Source organism: Phycodurus eques, chromosome 18 (genome assembly GCF_024500275.1).
Source record: "Phycodurus eques isolate BA_2022a chromosome 18, UOR_Pequ_1.1, whole genome shotgun sequence".
In the NCBI taxonomy this organism is placed as follows: domain Eukaryota; kingdom Metazoa; phylum Chordata; class Actinopteri; order Syngnathiformes; family Syngnathidae; genus Phycodurus; species Phycodurus eques.
The window spans coordinates 3056017-3079012 of NC_084542.1; the positions used below are offsets into that span (position 1 = coordinate 3056017).

Sequence of the window (22996 nt, forward strand, 5' to 3'; positions counted from 1 at the left end):
TCTCATCCACCGGGGTGAACCCCAATGTACAGGCGCCGAGGCGGGGAGCAATAAGTATACCCACACCTGCTCGGCGCCTCTCACCGTGGGCAACTCCAGAGTGGAAGAGAGTCCAACCCCTCTCAAGAGGACTGGTACCCGAGACCAAGCTGTGTGTGAAGGAGAGTCCGACTATATCTAGTCAGAACTCCTCGACCTCAAACACCACCTCGGGGTCCTTCCCTGCCAGAGAGCTGACGTTCAACGTCCCTAGAGCCAGCTTCTGTAGCCGGGGATCGGCTCGCCAAGGTCCCTGCCTTCGGTCACCGCCCAGCTCACAATGCACCCGACCCCTATGGCTCTTCCCACAGGTGGTGAGCTCATGGGAAGGGGTCAATATTCATTGTAAGCCAATCAGAGGTAGTGTTGAGCAGTAAAGCGTTTTGAGGACTGAGGATATGATAACCAATAGGAATGGCGAGCCCATCAAAATCTACAGGATTTTCAAAATATATAGATGCTCAGAAAGGTGAAATTAATATAAAGAGTTTTAAAAAAAATCTACTGTGTTTTGTTTATTGATATACTCTATAAACAGTAATTATATGTACAATAATACATTGGTGGCTACACTCACTTCATCCCATAGCAACATTAGAATAGTTTATACTTGTGTACAGTGTTTCTGTGAGTAATTAATACATTTAGGGCCCTTTCAAGTCTTTTTGTTTTTTAAAGTGACGGGCTTGCGCACCTTCAAGGTACACCCAGTGTCCCGTAATGAGTTGTGGCCCACCCAATGTGTGCACAATCTCCCAAGAGTTGTGATGGGAATGGCATAGAAAGCCATTTTGAAAAAATATCACCATTGAAATGTGAAATTAGCTTCCGTCGCGGATAGGTAAGTGAAGTAGTTAAAGTAATGAGATAAGTTAATAGTCACCAGTGAGAGACTGGTTTAACACGCTACATTTTGAAGGAGATCTAATCCAATTTTGCTTTGAGCAACTGTGATAAAAGTAAGACGAATTCCATGATCCTGGATAGCAAAAAAAAAAAAGGGATTTCAAAATCTGCATCATTTTGATCCAGAGAACATCTTTTGAACAACTCCTCCCACAACACGTCACATTTGGCAGACACAATGCTCGTTGAGCCCGATTGGTAGATCAGCATCCACATCTGTTTGCATGCACATTCAAGTATGCCCCCATTTTTGCTAATGCAAACTGAATTAAAACATTGATTTAATGTCTTTATAGTGTTATAAAGACTTTAAAGGATTTGTCCACCTCTGCTTACACTTTCGCTGATCAGAAGTTCTATTCACTACAGGAGAAAGTTCATGAGTGACTATGGGATATGTCTTTTTATTATGCTACATGGTTACTTATTATATAGGGAGAACAAAACATTTATAGGGAGAACAAAACATTTACCGCATCATTGCGAGGGAACCTCCATACAAGGGTTATTGTTTATGCTTTGTGAGTGACAGTTTTTTTTTTTTTTTTTTTGGAGCTAAAGGAGCTAGGATGGCTGGGTTACTTGCTCTTGGGACTGAAGCCGAATGTAAAGAGAGTTGGCGAATGCTAAGTGATGAGTGGCAAATAGTGCTACACTAGTGTTAGACATTCCTGTAATTTCTAGAGTTATTTACCACATACCATACAGTTAAATACTTTAAAGTCATTGTACAGTAATTGCCTACAGTTTCCACTGCATCATGGGATTTTGGTAGACATCACACAGAGTTACTGTATTTGGTAACAGAAACCTTATGGCTCCCTGTATTCATTGCACCATGAAATTAGGAACTGTTGCAGTAATAAATACGTTAAGGAATAATGTTCATGAACGATCAGGATTAACGTAACATCATTAAATATGTGTTTATGTTACCCTTAGTTTGTTGCATTTTTGTCTGCTTTAACTCTTGCATTGCCTTTATGTTGCACTTAGTTTTCATGAAACCCTGACTGTGGGTTGTGTGCAATAGAGTGACATCCCGGTCAGTTCACCTGTATGCTGAGCTAACACTATCAACTGCATTAGATGCAAATATGAGCTTTCTTATGATTATTCAATTTGACCGACTTCTTCTGCAAGCCAAAATAGTTCAAATTTTCCTAATGTGACTCATCAGCACCACAATAAATAAAACATTGATTTAAAAAAAATATATTGTAACTCTCTGTTCATCGTGTGTAATGTCAACCAAAATCCCATGATGCAGTGGAAACTATATTTAATTAAAATAAAATCACTTTAAAGTACTTTAATGCATGGTATGTGGTAAATAACTGTAGTAACTGTAGAATTCACAACAATGTCTCAGTTTATATGTTCCCAGCATGGATTGTAATATTCATGGCTCCACAGTGTTCAAGCATTTCGGTGTAAACGTATATAACAAGAGACACATGCAATAAAATATTATAATTCAGATTGATTGGTTCAGGTTTAACTAATCAACTAGAACTGGACTAATAATGTACTGTGTATAATGTACAACTAGTACTGAACTAATAAGGATTTACAGCTGGCATATGAGGACAATGTATCAAGTGGTGCAAGACTCCAGAATCTAATTCAGACTACTCACCACACACTTGTTAAAGTGTTTTTTTTTTTTTTTTTTTTTTTTTTTTTGCAGTACATAACATATTGGCAACAGTTGCCAGTATGTTATTGTAGATTCTAAACCCTATGAAATGTCTAATAGTGTATAGTAATCAAAAGTTAACTTTTCTGACACACCTCATATACACCTGTATTTGCTTCCATATAACCAGAGGTGGGTAGAGTAGCCAAATATTGTACTCAAGTAAGAGTACTGTTAAAGGGACTTTAGAATAATATGACACAAGTAAAAGTAAAAAGTTGTCCTCCAAATAAAGCTACTCAAGTACTGAATAACTAGTGAGTAACTTCTGATTTGTTTTTTTAAATCAGAGCATGAACGGCAAATAAAATAACTATATAAAATATGAATGTGCAAATTCAGATATTGATGAACATCCATCCAGCCATTTTCTGAGCCACTTCTACTCACTAGGGTCGCGGGCGTGCTGGAGCCTATCCCAACTGAACACCCCGAACTGGTTGCCAGCCAATCGCAGGGCACATACATACAAACAAACAACCATTCACACTCACATTCACACCTACGGGCAATTTAGAGTCTCCAATTCATGCATGTTTTTGGGATGTGGGAGGAAACCGGAGTGCCCGGAGAAAACCCACGCAGGCACGGGGAGAACATGCAAACTCCACACAGGCGGGACCGGGGATTGAACCCCGCTCCTCAGAACTGTGAGCCTGACGCTCTAACCAGTCGCCCACCGTGCCGCCTATTGCTGAACAATATCACTTAATATAAAACATCATAAATAAAATCTTGATAAAATTAAATCTTTGTAAAATAACAAAGAGGCAAATTCAGCTACAAGAAATGGAAAAAAATAACACATGCATATTATTTGCTTTATCCACATTAAACATTATTTGCTTTATCAGAATCAGAATCATTTTTATTTGCCAAGTATGTCCAAAAAACACACAAAGAATTTGTCTCCGGTAGTTGGAGCCGCTCGAGTACGACAACAGACAGTCAATTGACAGAGAACACTTTTGAGACATAAAGACATTGACAAAAAACAGTCACTGAGCAATAAAGGGTTGCTAGTTATCTGGTAATGCCGGTACATTATTTTATTGTATTTTTTTTTGACAATTGCGCAAAAAGATGCAGAGTCCTCTAGCACTTTGAGCAGTTCGAAAGACTAATATTGCAATATTCCGGTGCAATGACCATTGCGCAAAGGGCGCCGAGACTTCAAGGAGTGTATGCAGTTTAAAGGGGCGAGTTGTGCGATAATCTGGGACAATGTTGATTGTGCAAATGCAGCAGATACACCTCAGTCAGTGTGCAAATGGAGCAGATGCTACTCTGGCATGAGTGGCCAGTATTGGTCAACAACAGATATGCAAATAGTGCAGCGTGGCGAGACTACTACAGTGAGTGCACGAGTAATGTATGTTGCAATACTGCTTATCCAATAAAATAACTGAATGAAGAAGCTGTTTGCTGACCAGACTTATTGATGGTGTGTGTGTGTGTGTGTGTGTGTCAGAGAGAGAGTGAGAGAGAGAGAAAGAGAGACATAGAGAGAGAGAGAGAGAGAGAGAGAGAGAGAGAGAGAGAGAGAGAGAGAGAGAGAGCACAGAACATACCAGAGAAGGTGCATGTTTTACAGTTACTTGTGACCATAAAATAGTGCTAATGTTGCCGTATGAATAGCCAAAACAACAGTAAAAAAAATCTGCAAATTACCACAAGGTGTTTTGTCAAACCAGGAGTGGACTTAAAAAAAACACCTGTGGGCAGTGACAAAAATATGCTGCATGGTAAACCGTTTTTGTTTTTTTTCGTAGTCTGTAATGTTAACATGAGTCCCGTGCGGCTGTCACGACTCCTTTTGATTGGCCCGCGTTCCAACCCTCTGCTGCATATTACTGTATTTTTTGGTTCACAGTAAGCCCAAACTGTCAGATTTTGTATATAGTACATCAAATGAAAGAAATCAAGAAAAATAATATCAGTAATAATAAACAATAAGAAACTGACCAATAATGCAGATGTAAAAAGCTGCAACAATGTCTGCCTCTTTCGAGAGTCTTGAAGCAAAAGGATCACCATGGAGGAGAAAATGGGGCACATATGATGGATGTGGCCACGTCTCATTCGTCATCACTGCCATCAGTCGGTCAATTTCTGTGAAGAGGAAGGAAAGGCTGAAGTTATTCGACTGCTTATCTGAATTTAAAAAAAAAAAGCCACATAACAGGGATCAGGTAAACAAACATGTTGCATGTGCATGCATGAAATACTTGAGAAATGGTTTCAAGTATTTTAATGTATAAATATATTTCTTCTCTCATTCAAAACATCTGTCCAAGCTCATTCCGATGAAGATAAGCTGCCTTGACCCTGTTTGTTTTACATTTAATCAAATAGTGTGTTCATTGCACATATCTCATAAGCAAATCTTTAAATGGATGAACACTGTGTGGGCCACACATTTACTGTGTGATGTCTGATCACATGTGTACACATCTCAAAGCACTTCACTTTCTCCAATTTCTTTTCTGTTACAGCGTTATTCCAAGATGGAATTAACCGCTTTCCTCAAAATTCTACACGTAATGCCGCATAATGAAATCTTTGTTAATGCTTTACCACTTCATTGATATCTTGGCTGTGTGCGCAGGGCTGTTGTCTTGTGAAAGCACCGCTCCAGGATGTTTGTTCTTTTTTATTTATAGATGATGGCGGCCACTGTGTTCATTGAGACCTAGAAAGGAGCAGACTTTTTTTCCTGTACACTTCCCCAGATCTGTGCCTCGAGACAATCCTGTGGTCTATAGATAATTCATTTGACTTCATGCTTGGTTTGTGCTCTGACATGTACTGTCATCTGTGGGAACTTACAGTATATAGAACTGTGTGCCTTTTCAAATCATGTCCAAGCAACTAAATTTACCACAACTACATTTGACTAATACAAGGTTGCTTATCTAATTATATGCAGGCCTTTCTTCTTCTTGGTGTTAGAAGATCAGTAACCAATATGTAGGTCGGTGTAGCATATATTGGCGTTTGGATAAAACATAATTTATTTAAGAAATAAATTTGTCAAAGTTGAACGCCTGCGTTCATTTCCGGGTTAGTTCAATTTACATTTTTACCGTTAAAATCAAACACATTTTCTCTCGTAAAGGGGATCACGTCACTTTTGATATGTATAAAATGTAGGAAAAGCAAGGACAAACCTTTTATCAGTCTCATAATCAAAAGGTTGCTACATTTTATGAAACACGAATCCTAGATTACAGAAGCTTCATTATTAAACTCAAAACACAACAAGGAGTGGAATTTTATAATAATATTTAATATCTACAAGGGATCTATCGGGAAACACAAAAAGGGGTCTCACTACAGAAAGAAAATAACACTAATAATGGTGGAAGAAAGAAAAATAGGGGTACGAAAAGGGAAATAAAACATCGTGTGTTGCTGGACTAAAGTTGAAAACGTGAGCGTTTAATGCGTTGAGTCCGAACGAGTGAGAGATAGAGAGACCAAAGTTAGGATTTTGTGTGAAGCTATTAATTTACCAAAAATTATTAGGCACTAATATTGTACATTCTAGTAACGCTTGTTGTGCTGTACTCACGACCGTAGATCAGTTGGTCGGTGGGGATGGTCTTTCTCCGGACATCTTAGGAGGACAACAAAGCAGGTTTGGTGGAAGAAGAAAAAGGATGCGAAAAAATAAAACAAAAACAGGCGGGAGGAGGAAAAGGGAAGTTGTTTGTCACGCTTGGTTGGGAAGACATAACCGTCTCTCCCCCTGCCGGTTTTCAGGATCCGTTAGCAAGTTCAGAGAACTCACATTTGGCTGGGAGCGTATCTGGTACCTCAGCAGCAACTGTTCTGGATGCTCAGCAGTGGTGATCCACAGAGGCTAGGAAGCCGGGTCTCCATCCCCAAGGCTCACGTTTACTGAGGCGCGTGTTTGAACAAAAGAAAGGGGAGGGGGAGGGGCGGCGGCACGGCCGAGTCGTGCTGAGGTCACCCAAAGCAAGCCAGAGGAAAAAACAAAAGAGAAGACAGAGGTGGGAGTCACAGGTTAAATACCCCGGAAGCATGTCCAAGAGGACGGAGGAAAGACCACGCCCATCGACTTGAATTTCAGTCTGCAAATTAGCCATAAGAATGGTGTAAAAATCATATCTTAATATAAAATACTCCCAACTTTGTACTCTTATTCCTAGATCAAGCATATAGATTGATTGTTTCAACTTCAGTCTTGGCAAATCAACAGCTTATGGTGCAATTAAACACTTCATGCTGTTGGGCTTTAAATCAAGACAAACAGTTCTCAAAATCAGAATCAGAATCATCTTTATTTGCCAAGTATGTTCAAAAAACACACAAGAAATTTGTCTCCGGTAAAGTACGACAACAGACAGTCAATTGACAGAGAACACTTTTGAGACAAAGACATTGAAAAAAACAGTCACTGAGCAAGAAAGGGTTGCTAGTTATCTGGTAATGCCGGTACATTGATTATTTATTTTTATTTTTATTTTTTTGACAATTGTGCAAAAAGATGCAGAGTCCACCAGCACTTAGAGCAGTTTGAATGACTAATATTGCAATAGTCCGGTGCAATGACCATTGTGCAAAGGGCCCGGTGACTTCAAGTGAGTAGTACGATAGTCTGGGACAATGTTGATTGTGCAAATGTTGCAGATACTCCTCAGTCAGTGTGCAAATGGAGCAGATGCTACTCTGGCATGAGTGGCCAGTATTGGTAAACAACATATATGCAAATAGTGCAGCGTGGTGAGACTACTACAGTGAGTGCACGAGTAATATATAATTGGCCTGACTGTAATGTGACAACAAACTCAAGACAAAAAGACAAAACATTTGCAATGGAATTGTAGGTTAGGTGTTTAAGAAGTTGATTGCAAGAGGGAAGAAGCTGTTGGAATGTCTACTAGTTCTAGTCTGCATTGATCGGTAGCGCCTACCTGAGGGAAGGAGCTGGAAGAGCTGGTGACCGGGATGTGGAGGGTCCGAGAGGATTTTGCACGCTCTTGTCTTACTTCTGGCAGCGTGCAAGTCCTCAAGGGTGGGTAGGGGCGTACCGACAATCCTTTCAGCAGTTTTAATTGTCCGTTGCAGTCGCAGTTTGTCCTTTTTTGTAGCAGCACCAAACCAGACTGTGATGGAAGAACACAGGACTGATTCGATGACCGCTGTGTAGAACTGCCTCAGCAGCTCCAGAGGTAGGCCGTGCTTACTCAGAAGCCGCAGGAAGTACATCCTTTGCTGGGCCTTTTTGAGGACGGAGTTGATGTTGATTGCCCACTTCAGGTCCTGAGAGACTGTAATTCCCAGGAACTTGAAGGTCTCGACGGTTTCACACAAGGCAGCTGGACAGCATGAGGGGCATCTGTGGTCCACGATCATCTCTACAGTCTTGAGCGTGTTCAGCTCCAGGTTGTGTCGGCCGCCCCACAGCTCCAGCCGCTCCAATTCCTGTCAATATGCAGACTCGTCACCGTCCGTGATGAGGCCAATGACAGTGGTGTCATCTGCAAACTTCAGGAATTTGACAGCCGGGTGCGTTGAGGTGCAGTCGTTCGTGTAGAGAGAAAAGAGCACATCTCACATCCTGTTCGTGGATGTTTAACGTAGAAGTCAGAGGTGTGATTGTGTTCGGTGGTGCGGCTGGGTGGGTGTGGGCTGTGAAAGTGTCCTTTTCAAATCTGCAGGAGAAGGTATTCAAGTCGTTGGCTAGTGTGCTATTGTTCTCAGCTTGGGGGGATCGTCGCTTGTAATTTGTCAGCGATTGGAATGTATGCCAGACTGATTTAGAGTCGTTAGCGCTAAACCGTTTTTCCAACTTTGCTGCATAGTTCCTCTTTGCAATGTTAATTTCTTTAGTTAGCTGGTTTTTAGCTCGATTATACAGGGCCCTGTCCCCGCTTTGATATGCGTCCTCCTTAGCTTGGTGAAGCTGCTTAAGATTGGCAGTGAACCACGGCTTGTTGAATGTGCGAAATGACTTTCTTGGGAGACACACATCTTCAGAGAAACTGATATAGCATGTGACAGTGTCCGTATATTCATCCAGGCTGCCAGCTGAATTTTAAAGCCACTCCAGTCTGTGCAGTCTAAACAGCTTTGAAGTTCCATCTTTGCTTCATTGGTCCACTTTTTCACTGTTTTCACTGTAGGCTTCGCGCATTTAAGTTCTTGCCTGTACGCCGGTATTAAGTGAATTAAGCAGTGATCAGACAAGCCCAGTGCTGCACGACGTTTGGCACGGTATGCGTTTTTTAGCATAGTATAGCAGTGGTCCAAAATGCTATTTTCCCTGGTAGGACAGTCGATGTGCTGCTTGTATTTAGGGAGTTCGTGGTTGAGTTTAGCTTTGTTAAATCTCGCAGCTGCATCTGTAAAGTTGACACACTGACACAGACATCAAGGCATACATTTGGAATATTTCTGCAGAGTTTGTGAAATATCACAACAAAACCCTGAATGGAAGTCCACCTTGCAGTAACTCAAACGGTAGTGGGTGGCACCCATGTCCCAGCAATTGTTCCTTTTGGGCGTTTGGCTGGGCCTTGCGTGCATGTTTTAATATTCAGCAAATAGTTAATTGCTGTATTTGCGTTCCGTTGTCGATCTGCCCCAGCTTGGTCTTCTTGGAGAGATGGTCCCCCCCAATTTTTTGGTCGCTATCTTCAAAAGAAGGAAAGTCTTTTGAAGATGGGAATCAACATTTGACGGGAAGTTGCTCATTAGGTTAAGGTGCAGCAGGCGTCTTTTAGTGGTTGTCTCACACAGCAGGGCTGCAGGGGGGCATGCAGTTTATCAAGTTGTTGGTGGGGCGGGTGAGGGTTTTGGCAACTGGGTCTGAGTCACAACAGTTGGAATTGACGACCTCAACAAATCATTGCATGTACCGTATTTTCACGACCATAAGGCGCATTAAAAGTCTTACATTTTCTCCGAAATGTTGTTGAGTGATGAGCGCTCCATTTGACTAACTGGGAGCATTTCCTGCTGACACGCTGCTTATATAGAGGAAAGGCGGACGTAACTGAGTACAGCATGTGGACGTAAAGGGGGAAGGGTGAGCGTGAAGGAGGACGCTAAAGGCACGCCAAAAGTAGGTATATAGCGCCGGTATGCGCATTGTGCAAAACAACATCGGTTTGGCTAAGGACCCCCAAAAATGGCAACTACTATGAATAGACATGCTTACGAAGCACAGTTTAAACTGGAAGCTGTCAGTTACGCGGAGGAAAATGGGAATTGAGCAACCGTGAGAGAATTCAAGCTCAACGAATCCATGGTTCGCAAGTGGAGGAAGCAGGAAAACGAGCTTCGCCAAGACAAGAAGACAAAGCTGAGTAAGAAGACAAAGCAGGCCACCTCGCCTTGTTTCTGGCGAAACAAGGCGAGGTGGCCTGAGTTGGAAGACCAACTCGAGCAATGGATTAATGATCAAAGAACAGCCGGGAGAAGGGTCTCTACAGTCACCATTCGACTGAGGGCAATAACGCTTGCAGAATAAATGAAATTCTAACATTTTCAAGGAGGTCCGTCTTGGTGCTTTCGCCATCTATCCATCCGGGCAAGGACGACAGTGGCGCAGCAACGTCTGGCGGATTACAAGGAAAAGATGGCCATCTTCCGCTCCTACTGCAGTAAAAAGATTGCCGACAAACACCTCCAGCCCAACCACATCACCAACATGGACTCGGTGCCGCTCACTTTCGCTCACTTTCGACATCTCGGTGAACCACACTGTAGAGAAGCAGGGGACCACCACGGTAGCGAGACGCACAACGGCGAAAAAAAAAAATAAAAAAATAAAAAAATAAAAAAAATATTGGAAAGTTCATAAGTGTTATGTGTTTTTTTAAATTATTATTATTATTATTGTAACCTATTCACAGTACCAGGGGATTTTACCAAATCTTTATTTGTTAACTGGGCAAGAAAGCACTGGCTTTGCTATTGACAGAATGTGTTACCTTACAACACACAGAAGAAGCTGATATCATGCTCGAGCTGTTTGTGACTGAAAATAAGAATCCATGTGGATTGCAATATGTCTTGCAATGTCCACCTATGTTCATTTATCATTTACATTTGAATCTTTGACATTTAAACAATTAAGGTCGCAAAGTCGGATCCATCTGCATTGAGTTTGACTGCCTTGAGTTTGCCAACTGGCTAGCTGCTCTATGCTTTTCACTTAAAAAGTGGTATCTTTAATGTGTTAAAAAAATGAGACGAAGACTTTTGATTGGCCTCCTAATTTCATCATCAAAGTGAAGAGTATTTCATTTTCCGCAAGTGACTATTACAGAGCTTAATGGCGGCTTATACTTTTGATAGTTAACAAAGTTAAACCAATGTTACACTGTTACTTAAAACTACTATTTACTATTAATTGTATAGAAAGTTGTTTAGACCAGGATGGTGGCCACGAAGCTGACAGCTGCATCATGTCTATGTGGGAATTTAAAATGTACATGCATTAAAAACACACATAAATGCAGTACATACAAACATAAATACAGTGCATAGAAAAATACATACATACATGACTCGCAACTGTTAATGACGACTTACTGATAAGTATCAATCTTTCACCACTCCAAAAGGTAAACCATCTGATGGAAAAATACTTTTTCACAAGATAATAAAACTTCTTTTTCTGTCTTATTTTACCTATTTTATCAAGTGAAATGCAGTTGACAATCTCCTGTATATTTTATCATTGCACACCACACAGAGAACACGACCATAATCATAGTGGCATGTAAGGAGCGATGTCAGAGTGATGCAGTGTCCAAAAGGTAACTGTGCCCCTGAGCTGAGTCTCACAACGCGTTGCTCAAGAGCACCTCGACAGTAGAGTAATTCCAAGCCAAACTCATCCAAGCATGCGTTTATGGATCATGCTTTATAAACTAGGGCACAGTCATGCTGAAGAAGAAAAAAAGGAGGAAGCATGGAGAAATCCTTAAAGCTAATAGTCGAGGTTTTCTGCTGTGTGTCAGCTAGGTTACGTTTAGGGCTGTGAAAGAAAATCATTTAACTCGGCTAAGTCGACCACAAAAATTGTGACGACGCAAACATTTCTGTCTCGAGGCAATAACAAATATTAATAAAAGCACACTTGCACCGCCCGGAATCATTTAGCCACGGTCCATGTTTACCGCACGGACATTTGTTGCAGACGGATACACTGTTGGACCATTGAAAAAAAAAAAAAAAAAAAAAAAAAGGAGCGTCTGGAAATGTTGTTTCCGACACCATTAGATGCGTAATATACATATAACATGATATATAAGTGACCTGAATGGTAGTTAGCGTTAGGGTTTTTTTTGTTTTTTTTTGTTTTCATGAAATGGTAATTGCTAGTGCGCTAATGCTGATCACGAATGCTAACCATTTAGCAAAGGCTGGTTTTGTTGTCGCAAATTCTGCAGAGTTTATATCATACTCTTACCACCAGTGGATGCAGTTTAAGGATAGAAGTCCAGTCCTCTTACAGTAAATGAGAATTAAATGCATTTTAGTAGTATAAATAAATGAATACATGAATTAATGGGGTGTCGATAAAAATTATATCGTGACAAGCCTAGTTACATTCACTTATCGTGCTACTGGTTCATAAAGGGCAGGGGTCCCCAAACTTTTTGGCTCAGGGGCCACATTGACGTAAAAAAATTGTCATGCGGGCCAGCATTAATTTTACATGCTACGGACGAGGGGAATGCTTTTTTGTATTTATTTTACTTTGTTTTACTATGCTGTCTGCTGCCAGGTAGATCTGATAACTGCCTGACCTGGATAAATGAAGGTTCAAATAAAAATTAATGAAATGCAAAATAAAGTATTTTTATGAAATTTGACTCAAACTCAAACTTTATTCATCAGAATCAACAAACAACATGTTTGCAATAATGTGAAGGGTGACACTGAGATCTCGACTGCAGTAAATGGGGCAGGTCTGGCTCAAAAGCGGTGGTTTTAATGTGCAAGATGTCACGCAGGTGGGAGTCACTTAGTCTTGTCCTCACGCGGTTCTTATTCATGTTCATGACTGAGAAGGTCTTCTCACACAAGTATGTCGAGCCAAACAAGCTCAACATTTTCTTAGCAAATGTACGAATCTCTTGGAACCTGTCTTTATCCAGCTGCTGGTAAAAGTTGACAAGAGGGAGTTGTTGGTACCGGCTGCGACACTCCGTGTCACACTGCAGCTCAATGAGCTCCAACTGCAGGTGGGCTGGAACGTCACTGAGATTCACGGAAACGGGCGAAGAAAAAAGCGTGATCTCCTTTTCAATAGTTGCAAAATCCCTAAAACGCTGTTGAAACTCCTCAGTCTGAGATGAGATGTTTGCGGCATACCTCCTCGTTTGCGCACTGATATTGTGCGCTGGAAAACAAGTCATTATTTCTTGCAGAGATTGGAAATGTGTGGTATTGGGCTGCGTTTGTTACAGGTGGGTTATGAAAAGGTGCAGCTTGGTCCGAAAGGCTTTAATATGTGAATACAGTTGGTTTATCAATGCATTTTGCTCCTGAAGGCTCATGTTCAGGGTGTTAAGATGTCGGGTTATGTCAACTAAAAATCCAAAATCAGACAGCCAAACAGGATTGGTTAGTTCTGGCATCGGTTGTCCCTTTTTTGCCAAGAATTGTCCAATTTCCTCTTTGAGTGAGTAGAAACGCTGCAGTGTAGACCCCCGACTGAGCCATCTTACATTAATGTGATACACAAAATCTCCGTATTCAGCGTGGATATCCAATAGAAATTGTTGAAACTGGCGGTGGCACAATGTTTTGGAGCGAATATAATTAATAGCCTTCATCACCGGTTTCATAACGTGATCATATTTCAGATGTTTGGCACATAGAACTTGTTGGTGAATAATACAATAAAGTTTTATAGCTTTACCTCCTTCTTCGCTTACTTTGTTACACACTAGGGTTGATAATCCACTGTGCTCGCCAACCATGGCAGGTGCGCCATCCGTAATAATCCCCGTGATTTTATTCCACTGTAATTTTATGTCACCTACGGCGGAACAAACAAAAGCAAATAAATCTTTCCCTCTTGTTTGGTCCTTAAGGCTCTGGAGCTCTTCACACAGGTTCATTTCACTGTCCACTCCTTTAAAAAAAATCAGTAACTGAGCGCTGTCGGATGCATCTGTGCTTTCGTCACAGGCTAACGAAAAAAATTCAAACTCCACTCCTTTTGCGTCCAACTGTCTCTTAATATCAGAAGAAACTTCTTCGATCCTTCGTGACACAGTGCTACGAGCCAGGAAAACATTGGTGAACTGTTGCTTTTTCTCAGGACAAATGTTCTCCACCATTTTCATCACACAGTCTTTAATAAATTCACCCTCAGTAAAAGGTTTGCAGTGCTTGGCAATCAGCGTTGCCACCTCATAGCTTGCCTTTGTTGCATTTTCATTCGACTCACTGGCTCTTGTGAAAAAGTGTTGCTGTGCCGTTAAACCAGTTTCCAGTTGCTTCAATATTTCACTGCGTTCATTCCCAGTTAGCTTGTTGTAATTAGCATGTTCCGTCTGGTAGTGCCTCTTTATATTGAACTCCTTGAACACAGCCACAGTCTCTTGGCAAATTAGGCAGACGCAGTTGTTTCTAAACTCAGTGAAAAAATATTCAGACTTCCATTTGTCCTGGAAACGTCGGCCCTCGCTATCAACTTTCCTTTTCTTACTTCTCGTTGCCATTTTAGAAATGGGCAAAAAACAGATCATGCGCAAAACGGCCCCGCGAGAGTTCAGCCACAAGTTTACTGCCCTCCTGTGGTGAAATATAAAATTGCGCGTGTATTTTGTACTGCCGGGCCACATATTATTGGTTTTATGACAGAGGTTTCGGGCCAGTGGAAATATGAGCACGGGCCGGATTTGGCCCGGGGGCCGGACTTTGGGCATGTCTGATATAGGGTATTGGTACAAAACCACCAGTCATAGGGAATGCTTTTGTCAGATCAGCATTCTTTCATCTAGCACGTTGTTATTCGTCCTTCAGTAACTTAAAGTTTCCTTTCAGAGTCAAAACATTCATTCTTCATTGATCAAAATTATGCAATTTTTATAAACATTATTTACACTCATTGCAAGCATTCCTCTTCTTTGCTTCTCAGTGACATGAGAAAAGTAATCGACAGACTTTGTCAGGAATCGTTTCTTTTTTTTTCTCCGGTTAGGATACAAGATGGAATATTTCATCTCCTTCTATGCATGCCTTTCACTAAAAAATGGCAGATTTAATTTACTTCAGGGGATCAAGTCACAGTCTCAATTAATTTGCAAATGTCATTTTATCAGTGCTAAATGCCAATAACATAGAGACTGCAGGGGGTTCTCGGCTTACGATGGCGAGCCATTCTGTCCGAATTTGTACATATGTCGGAACACGCAAATAGTCAAACACTATGGTAAAGTCACGATTACAGACAATATTTCTATAAAATCACTGGGCCATGACTATAAAATAATCAAATGAAAAGCATGATGTACACCAGTAAAACAATCTCCCTGTATCTGTTTTATTTGGGGAAAAAAAAAAGAACTGCCCTGCGATTGACTGGTGGTGTCCCTCCTCCTAATCGCCTGTCAAGGCACTTAGGTGGAACTGGCGGACCACCCTGCTCTGTCCTGCCCTGTCCTATTTGTTAACCATCATATGGTGAAGCGCTGCCTTCCCAGTTCACGTATAGGTAAAATCCAACTCCTATACAATGATAATGTCCTGTACTGTTGTTATGCTGTCATTGTTTTCTATTGTTTTAGCTCTGTTTTCTCTTTTCTCTCTGTCTGCCAACCCTCTCAAAACCTCCTTCTGTCCAACAGAATTTGTACATATGTCGGAACGCGCAAATAGTCAAACGCTATGGTAAAGTCACGATTACAGACAATATTTCTATAAAATCACTGGGCCATGACTATAAAATAATCAAATGAAAAGCATGATGTACACCAGTAAAACAATCTCCCTGTATCTGTTTTATTTGGGAAAAAAAAAAGAACTGCCCTGCGATTGACTGGTGGTGTCCTTCCTCCTAATCGCCTGTCAAGGCGCTTAGGTGGAACTGGCGGACCACCCTGCTCTGTCCTGCCCTGTCCTATTTGTTAACCATCATATGGTGAAGCGCTGCCTTCCCAGTTCACATATAGGTAAAATCCAACTCCTATACAATGATAATGTCCTGTACTGTTGTTATGCTGTCATTGTTTTCTATTGTTTAGCTCTGTTTTCTATTTTCTCTCTGTCTGCCAACCCTCTCAAAACCTCCTTCTGTCCAACAGAATTTTTAATACATGGATACTCATTGTAAATGCTGTCAATACAAATAACACAGAGATGGGGTTTAAAACACTACTGTTGCAAGGCAAAACTGTTCCAGTATGAAATCACATACAGATCCAGCATACTCCATGACAAAGCAGCCAAACAAGATAGCTTAAAAAAAAAAAACATTTAAAAAGATTTTAAGACGCTGCAAATAGGCGCTGTGTCAACTGACCAAATGAGGACAAGCAGTTGGAAAATGAATGGCTCGACCAAAAGACCTGCACGAAAGCTTCTAATGTACAACCCCAATTCCAATGAAGTTGGGACGTTGTGTTAAACATAAATAAAAACAGAATACAACAATTTGCAAATCATGTTCAACCTATATTTAATTGAATACACTACAAAGACAAAATAGTTTCATGTTCTAACTGATAAACTTTATTGTTTTTAGCAAATAAGCATTAACTTAGAATTTTATGGCTGCAACATGTTCCCAAAAAGTTGGGACAGGGTCATGTTTACCACTGTGTTATATCACATTTTCTTTTAACAACATTCAATAAATGTTTGGGAACTGAGGACACTAATTGTTGAAGCTTTGTAGGTGGAATTCTTTCCCATTCTTTCTTGATGTACAGCTTCAGCTGTTCAACAGTCCGGGGTGTCCGTTGTCGTATTTTACGCTTCATAATGCGCCACACATTTTCAATGGGAGACAGGTCTGGACTACAGGCAAGCCAGTCTAGTACTCGCACTCTTTTACTACGAAGCCACGCTGTAGTAACACGTTCAGAATGTGGTTTGGCATTGTCTTGCTGAAATAAGCAAGGGCGTCCATGCAAAAAATGTTGCTTGGATGGTAGCATATGTTTCTCCAAAACCTTGATGTACCTTTCAGAATTAATGGTGCCTTCACAGATGTGTAAGTTACCCATGCCATTGGCACTAACACAGCCCAGTACCATCACAGATGCTGGCTTTTGAACTTTGCATCCATAACAGTCCAGATGGTTCTTTTCCTCTTTGGCCCGGAGGACATGTGTCCACAATTTCCAGAAACAATTTGAAATGTGGACTCGTCGGACCAAAAAACACTTTGCCAATTTGTATCAGTCCATCTTCGATGAGCTCGGGCCCAGAGAAGCCGGCGGCGTTTCTGGGTGTTGTTGATAAATGGCTTTTGTTTGCATAGTTGAGTTTCAAGTTGCACTTACGGATGTAGCGCCGAACTGTATTTACTGACATTGTTCCTGAGCCCATATGGTGATATCCTTTACACATTGATGACATTTTTTGATGCAGTGCCGCCTGAGGGATCGAAGGTCACGGGCAGTCAATGTTGGTTTTCGTCCTTGCCGCTTACATGCAGTGATTTCTCCAGATTCTCTGAACCTTTTGATGATATTATGGACCGTAGATGATGAAATCCCTAAATTCCTTGCAATTGTACGTTGCGGAACATTGTCCTTTAACTGTTCGACTATTTTATCACGCACTTCACAAAGATCGCCCCATCTTTGCTTGTGAATGACTGAGCAATTCAGGGACGCTCCTTTTATACCCAATCATGGCACCCACCTGTTCCCAATTAACCTGTTCACCTGTGGGATGTTCCAAACAGGTGTTTGATGAGCATTCCTCAACTTTCTCAGTCTTTTTTTCCACCTGTCCCAACTTTTTGGAACGTGTTGCAGCCATAATATTCTAAGTTAATGATTATTTGCTAAAAACAATAAAGTTTGTCAGTTTGAACATTAAATATCTTGTCTGTGTAGTGTATTCAATTAAATATAGGTTGAACATGATTTGCAAATCATTGTATTCTGTTTTTATTTATGTTTAACACAATGTCCCAACTTCATTGGAATTGGGTTTGTAGATAGAATCCAAGGAAGATGGGACTGCAAGCACGGGATAGTCCTCACATGTTTTTCAATGGCTTGTATTGTTACAGTTTTTTCCAGGTCAGTCAAATATTTTCGTTTTTTTTTTTGTTTAGTTTTTTAATTATGTTTTCAATTTTCCACGTTACTGTAATAATCTCTCCATCTCTTTTTGTCGAATGAGGCCAGGCTTCTGAGGTTATACTGTACACAGGCACCACACTACAATCATAAGAATTGGTTTGGAATAACAGTAAAATATATTTATTCGGAGAACACATACCTATGGTAAATTACTAATCAGTTGGACTCCGCTCCGATTTTTTTGTCCCAGTGGCCTGGGGAATTAAGATGATAAATATTTACTTGACCTGACTTTTTGTATCCAAGCAAGAGTCCAAATAAATACACACATATATATAAATATAAATATATATATATATAAAGCACATCAATTGAGGTAATACTCACCTTTTGATGATCGGTCATCAGACAGGTCGTGAGTTAAGTCGCTATTAGAAACAATAAATGTGGAAAAGAAAAACAAGGTGTTTCTATTTGGGGAAAGTGCTCGACGAGATAATCGAACTTGTACTTGATTTAAAAAAAACAAAGCAAAAGTCAAATAGTCCCACGATGCAGCCACTACTCCTCGCCGAATCTGTGAATCTTCTCTGACCCTCCGCTGCATCAGTTTTTCACGACAGACTCTCTCTCACGTGTCAGACGCCAAGTTGGTGTGTGGAAACTAAGCGAATTCCTTGTTATTACTGCCAATATAAAATCGGTTTCGCCGTGTGGAAAAAAAATGCACTAGACTTCCGGTCGATCCAATTCAAAATAAATGTTCGCTTTCGGGGTGTGATAGCTCGCCCCGGTATACCAAGAGCACCCCCGTCACACCCAATACATTTTGTAGGATAAAGGATCTGAAGGTTGTTTCCTGAAAAAAAAAAATTGAAGACTCAATTTGCCAGGAAGTGTGAATGTGAGTGCGAATGGTTGTTTATACGTGCGCTGGGATTGGTAAGCGACCAGTTCAGGGTGTACCCCGCCTCTCGCTCGGGCTAAGGGAGAGGTGGGGTACACCCTGAACAGATGCACCTGAGTGTCATAGCAAAGGGTGTCAATACTTAAGTACCTATTATGTTTGAATGTTTACATTTTTCATAAATTTACACAACTGTGTCAAAATATGTTTTTACTTTTGGAGATTTTTTTTTAAGAAAACTATACGCAAATCAGCTTTAGACACAGCTTTGTAACACAATGAAATGTGGAAAACATGAATACTTTCTGGTGGCATTGTGTGTGTGTGTGTGTGTGTGTGTGTATATATATATATATATATATTGAGGAATGTACACTCTAACTGTACATTGTTTACAATTCAAGCAGTCCTGGAAGTATTAAACACACATTCATTATATTAACAAGTTTATTATGTTCAAGAGTCTCAACCTCCTGTATTAGCGCTATTCGGACAGTACATATTTAGCTTAGCGACTTAACTTATCTTAACTCTGCAGAACAAACATCAAAGTCATCATCCATGACAATATATGGCTCATTTTTATATAATTTCAACAATAATGGTATGTATATGGGCGTTTATTTGATTTCAGGCACTTTTGATTTCCGTTTCTGTCATCACCACCACACTGCACTATGTGATGACATGTGATGGTAATGACATTTCAAAGTTTTTAGCTAACTGTGCTATGCTGGTAGAGTTAGCTTAAATTTTTCTTTTCGCTAGCTAGTCCTGTACAACATTTTTATATGATTATCAAGTTTTTACAGGAAAATCTTTAAACATATTAAAACTACAAGTCATTTGGTAATGACATGCAATAAAAATATTGTGTCACTTAAGGGTACAAATGAGGAAAAAAACTTACTCTTCCAGTTATCAAAATGTCTGACTTCTCTCTGCCCTAGCATGTGCTTGCGTGACAAGACAAAATGACACAAGGAATTAAAGAATGAGATTTTGAATAAACTTTATTGATCTGAAAATGGTCAATGTGCCAGTAATGACAGCAACTTGAAGGGACAGACATCCATCCATCCTTCCATTTTCTGAGCCGCTTCTCCTCACTAGGGTCGCGGGCGGGACAGACATATTTTTGTAAAAATAAAAGACAGAATTTGAAATGTTTTGTAGATATGATGAGAATTCATTAATTCTAATATATTTTCAGGAATTTATGGTAAAAGTTACACCATTTTAGCATTTTTTTGTCGAAAGATAGAGCTTCATATATCCAAACCCTGTGCTAAGGACAGGGTGAAAACTGTAAAATAGCACCATAAAACCGCTCAAAAAAATTTAAAATCTGCTAATATTAACATGAATTTTTAAACAACACTTATAATTAGGCACGCCTACTGCTGGTTATTGAAAAAATCTATTTCAATATATTTTGTTTTCTTTAAATTTTACATCACCCTGAATGTCAAGACAATAAATGGGGTTTTCAAATAATTTGTAACTAAATGAGAGTGTACGCATTTGGTCATCTACTCAATCTCTGTGTAAAAGGAATATTAGGTTCTTTTCGGACACTTCGTATCCAGTTAAAGGGGACATATTTTGCTAATTAACTATGTCTGGAATTTGGGATGAAATGTTGTCTCTATGGTGACTCAGTAAATATGTGAAATATGAATTACAATCGTCCACGGATTCCTGAGTGCCAAATGTTTTTTTTCTGTCGAGAATCAAAATTCAGATCATTTGAATTTCTTTAGCTTATCTTTGTTACTAAGCGAAGATTTCTGCCTTTACTTTCCGCTCCCAAGCCAACGCTGTCAACATAACAAATATGTGTGCTCTCACAAGTGGATACAAAACTGAGTTAAAAAAAAGTAGCTGTCGGAGGGGCCTTTTATTGACTCTTGTATGACAAAACCAAGGTGTTTTTAAAAAAAAAATGAAATTGACACTTTTATACTAAGTCCACACACCATATTATCCCCTTGTCACTACTGTTTGTTTTCTATGTTCAGTGTTTCTTTGCTATCCTTCTGCTGTATGTACCCTGGTTTTGCTGTACTTAAATATAGCATCTTTGTCACCCTCTCTAAATAACATTTGTCAACACAATACCAAAGAATTAGCCGAAAACTGTCAAAACAACTACAACAAAGAATGCATAGTACCAAATATATTTAAAATTATGATACACGCACCCATTATATGTCACACTTAACTTTTGTGTCATGGAATGTCGATGGCATTTGATCGAAGATAATAAAGATTATGTCACTAAATTTAAAACAGACCTCCTCCTATTACAAGAAACGCACCTTTCCTCCAGGGAGGAAAGGAGTTATTTGGTAACCATTGGAAGTGTTCAATCTCATCAAATGGCAATGACCTGTGGAGTCCCTCAAGGCTCAGTTCTTGGACCCCTCCTGTTCAGCCTGTATATGCTACCCTTGGGTCAAATTCTTCAGAACTTTCATTTTGACCATCATAGCTATACAGATGAAACAGTTATTATCTATCAGTGTCCCCAGATGACTACAGTTCAATTGAGGTGTTGTGTCACTGTCTAAAACATAACTGGATGAGCCAAAACTTTCTTCAATTAAGCCACAACAAAACTGAGATAATTGTTTTTGGCAATAAAGAAAAGAGGATTACTGTTAGTAAATACCTGGAGTCACTCTCTTTAAAAATCAAAGACCAAGTCCGTAACCTTGGTGTTCTGATAGATTCTGACCTGACTTTCAACAGTCATATCAAATCAATACTAAAACTGCCTTCTACCATCTGAATAACATATCCAGAGTGAAGGCTTGCATGTGTCAAGCAGACCAGGAGAAGCTCATCCATGCTTTTATCTCAAGTAGACTTGATTATTGTAATGGTCTTCTGACTGGACTCCCAAAAAAGAGCATTAAACAGCTGCAGCTCATTCAAAATGCTGCACCCCGGGTTCTGACCAGAACAAAGAGGTCAGAGCATATTACTCCAATTCTAAAGTCTTTACACTGGCTCCCAGTCAGCTTTAGAATACATTTTAAAGTTCTGCTTCTGGTCTATAAATCACTAAATGGTTTAGGTACTGAATTCATGAAAGAAATACTAATGGAATATAAACCCAGTAGGGCTCTGAGTTCAACAGACTCAGGTCAAATAGTGGAGCACAGAGTCCAACGCAAACATGGTGAAGCAGCATTTAGCTATTATGCTGCACACTAATGGAATAAGTTGCCAACAGAAGTGACGTCAGCCCCAAGTATGAATTATTTTAAGTCCAGGTTTAAAACTCTTCTTTTTTCTCATGGTTTTTAGAGCATTTACATTTTTAAATTATATTTATTTCACTATACGCTCTTTTAATTGTACTTTTTTCTCATTGTTTTAAATTTTTATAAGCTGTTTTTTTCTTTGTTTTTAAATGCTTTTAACCAGATAAAGTACATTGAGTTGTGTATGTAATAAATTTGCTTTGCTTTGCTATTGCGCTGAAGTTGGTTCACAATAAATTTTTCTGATTTATTATTGTACTCAACGTTAGTGTATATTAACTGTTGTAGAAAATCTCTTCTTTTTGATAAGATGATGTTTAAGTGATGTTTTGTCCTTTGAAGTTGTTTTCAAAGCGTATCTGTTGGATTAATTGTGTATTCTTCTGTAAGGGGTTTAATTTTTTTCCTCAATTTCATTTTCGAATTTTTTTTCTTTTTTTTTCTTGTACGAAGAGTATGATACGATTCAACCTCTCAATACAGCTTTTACGGTTTCCCACAGCAGAGATGGGGATATGGTTGGGGAGTCATTGAATTTCAAAAACCCATCCCATTCCTTCCTCACGAAAGAATCAAAAGCCGCGTCCTTCAATAGGGAAATGATGGGTCATCACTGAGATATTCAAAGGAGCTAAAATCACCCAGTATAATTTATTTACACTGAAATAATTACTTAAAAATGTTGGTGGGGGTCCCAGATTTGACAAAATCTTTAGATTGAGAGAAATGGGTGCATGGTCACTGATGATGATTGCATGTATTTTGGAGGTAATTCTTTGAGCTCCCGAATTGTTTGAGAGAAATAAATCTATTCTTGAGAAAGAGTGGTGAATCGATGAGAAAAATGTGTATGATCTTTTTGTATGGTTTTCCAGCCGCCATATCTTAACAAGTCCAAAGTCGTCCATATACTGCT

General features: G+C 39.8%; 1 protein-coding gene across 2 annotated transcripts in view; it reads right to left on the bottom strand.

Annotated features, from left to right (window-relative positions):
- Positions 1-18530, bottom strand: part of opn5 (opsin 5) — a 52560-nt gene extending 34030 nt beyond the window's left edge. The window contains exons 1-3 of one of the 2 annotated variants that reach the window (XM_061704601.1): positions 6219-6250; positions 5222-5336; positions 4610-4756 (exon numbers count right to left, since the gene is read on the bottom strand). In XM_061704601.1, the coding sequence (XP_061560585.1) occupies positions 4610-4742 (133 nt within the window). In that variant the 5' untranslated portion in view covers positions 4743-4756; positions 5222-5336; positions 6219-6250. Of the gene's footprint in view, positions 1-4609; positions 4757-5221; positions 5337-6218; positions 6251-18288 lie in introns of those variants that run through there. The other variant, XM_061704600.1, reaches the window with a different exon arrangement.
- Positions 18531-22996: the final 4466 nt, after the last annotated feature.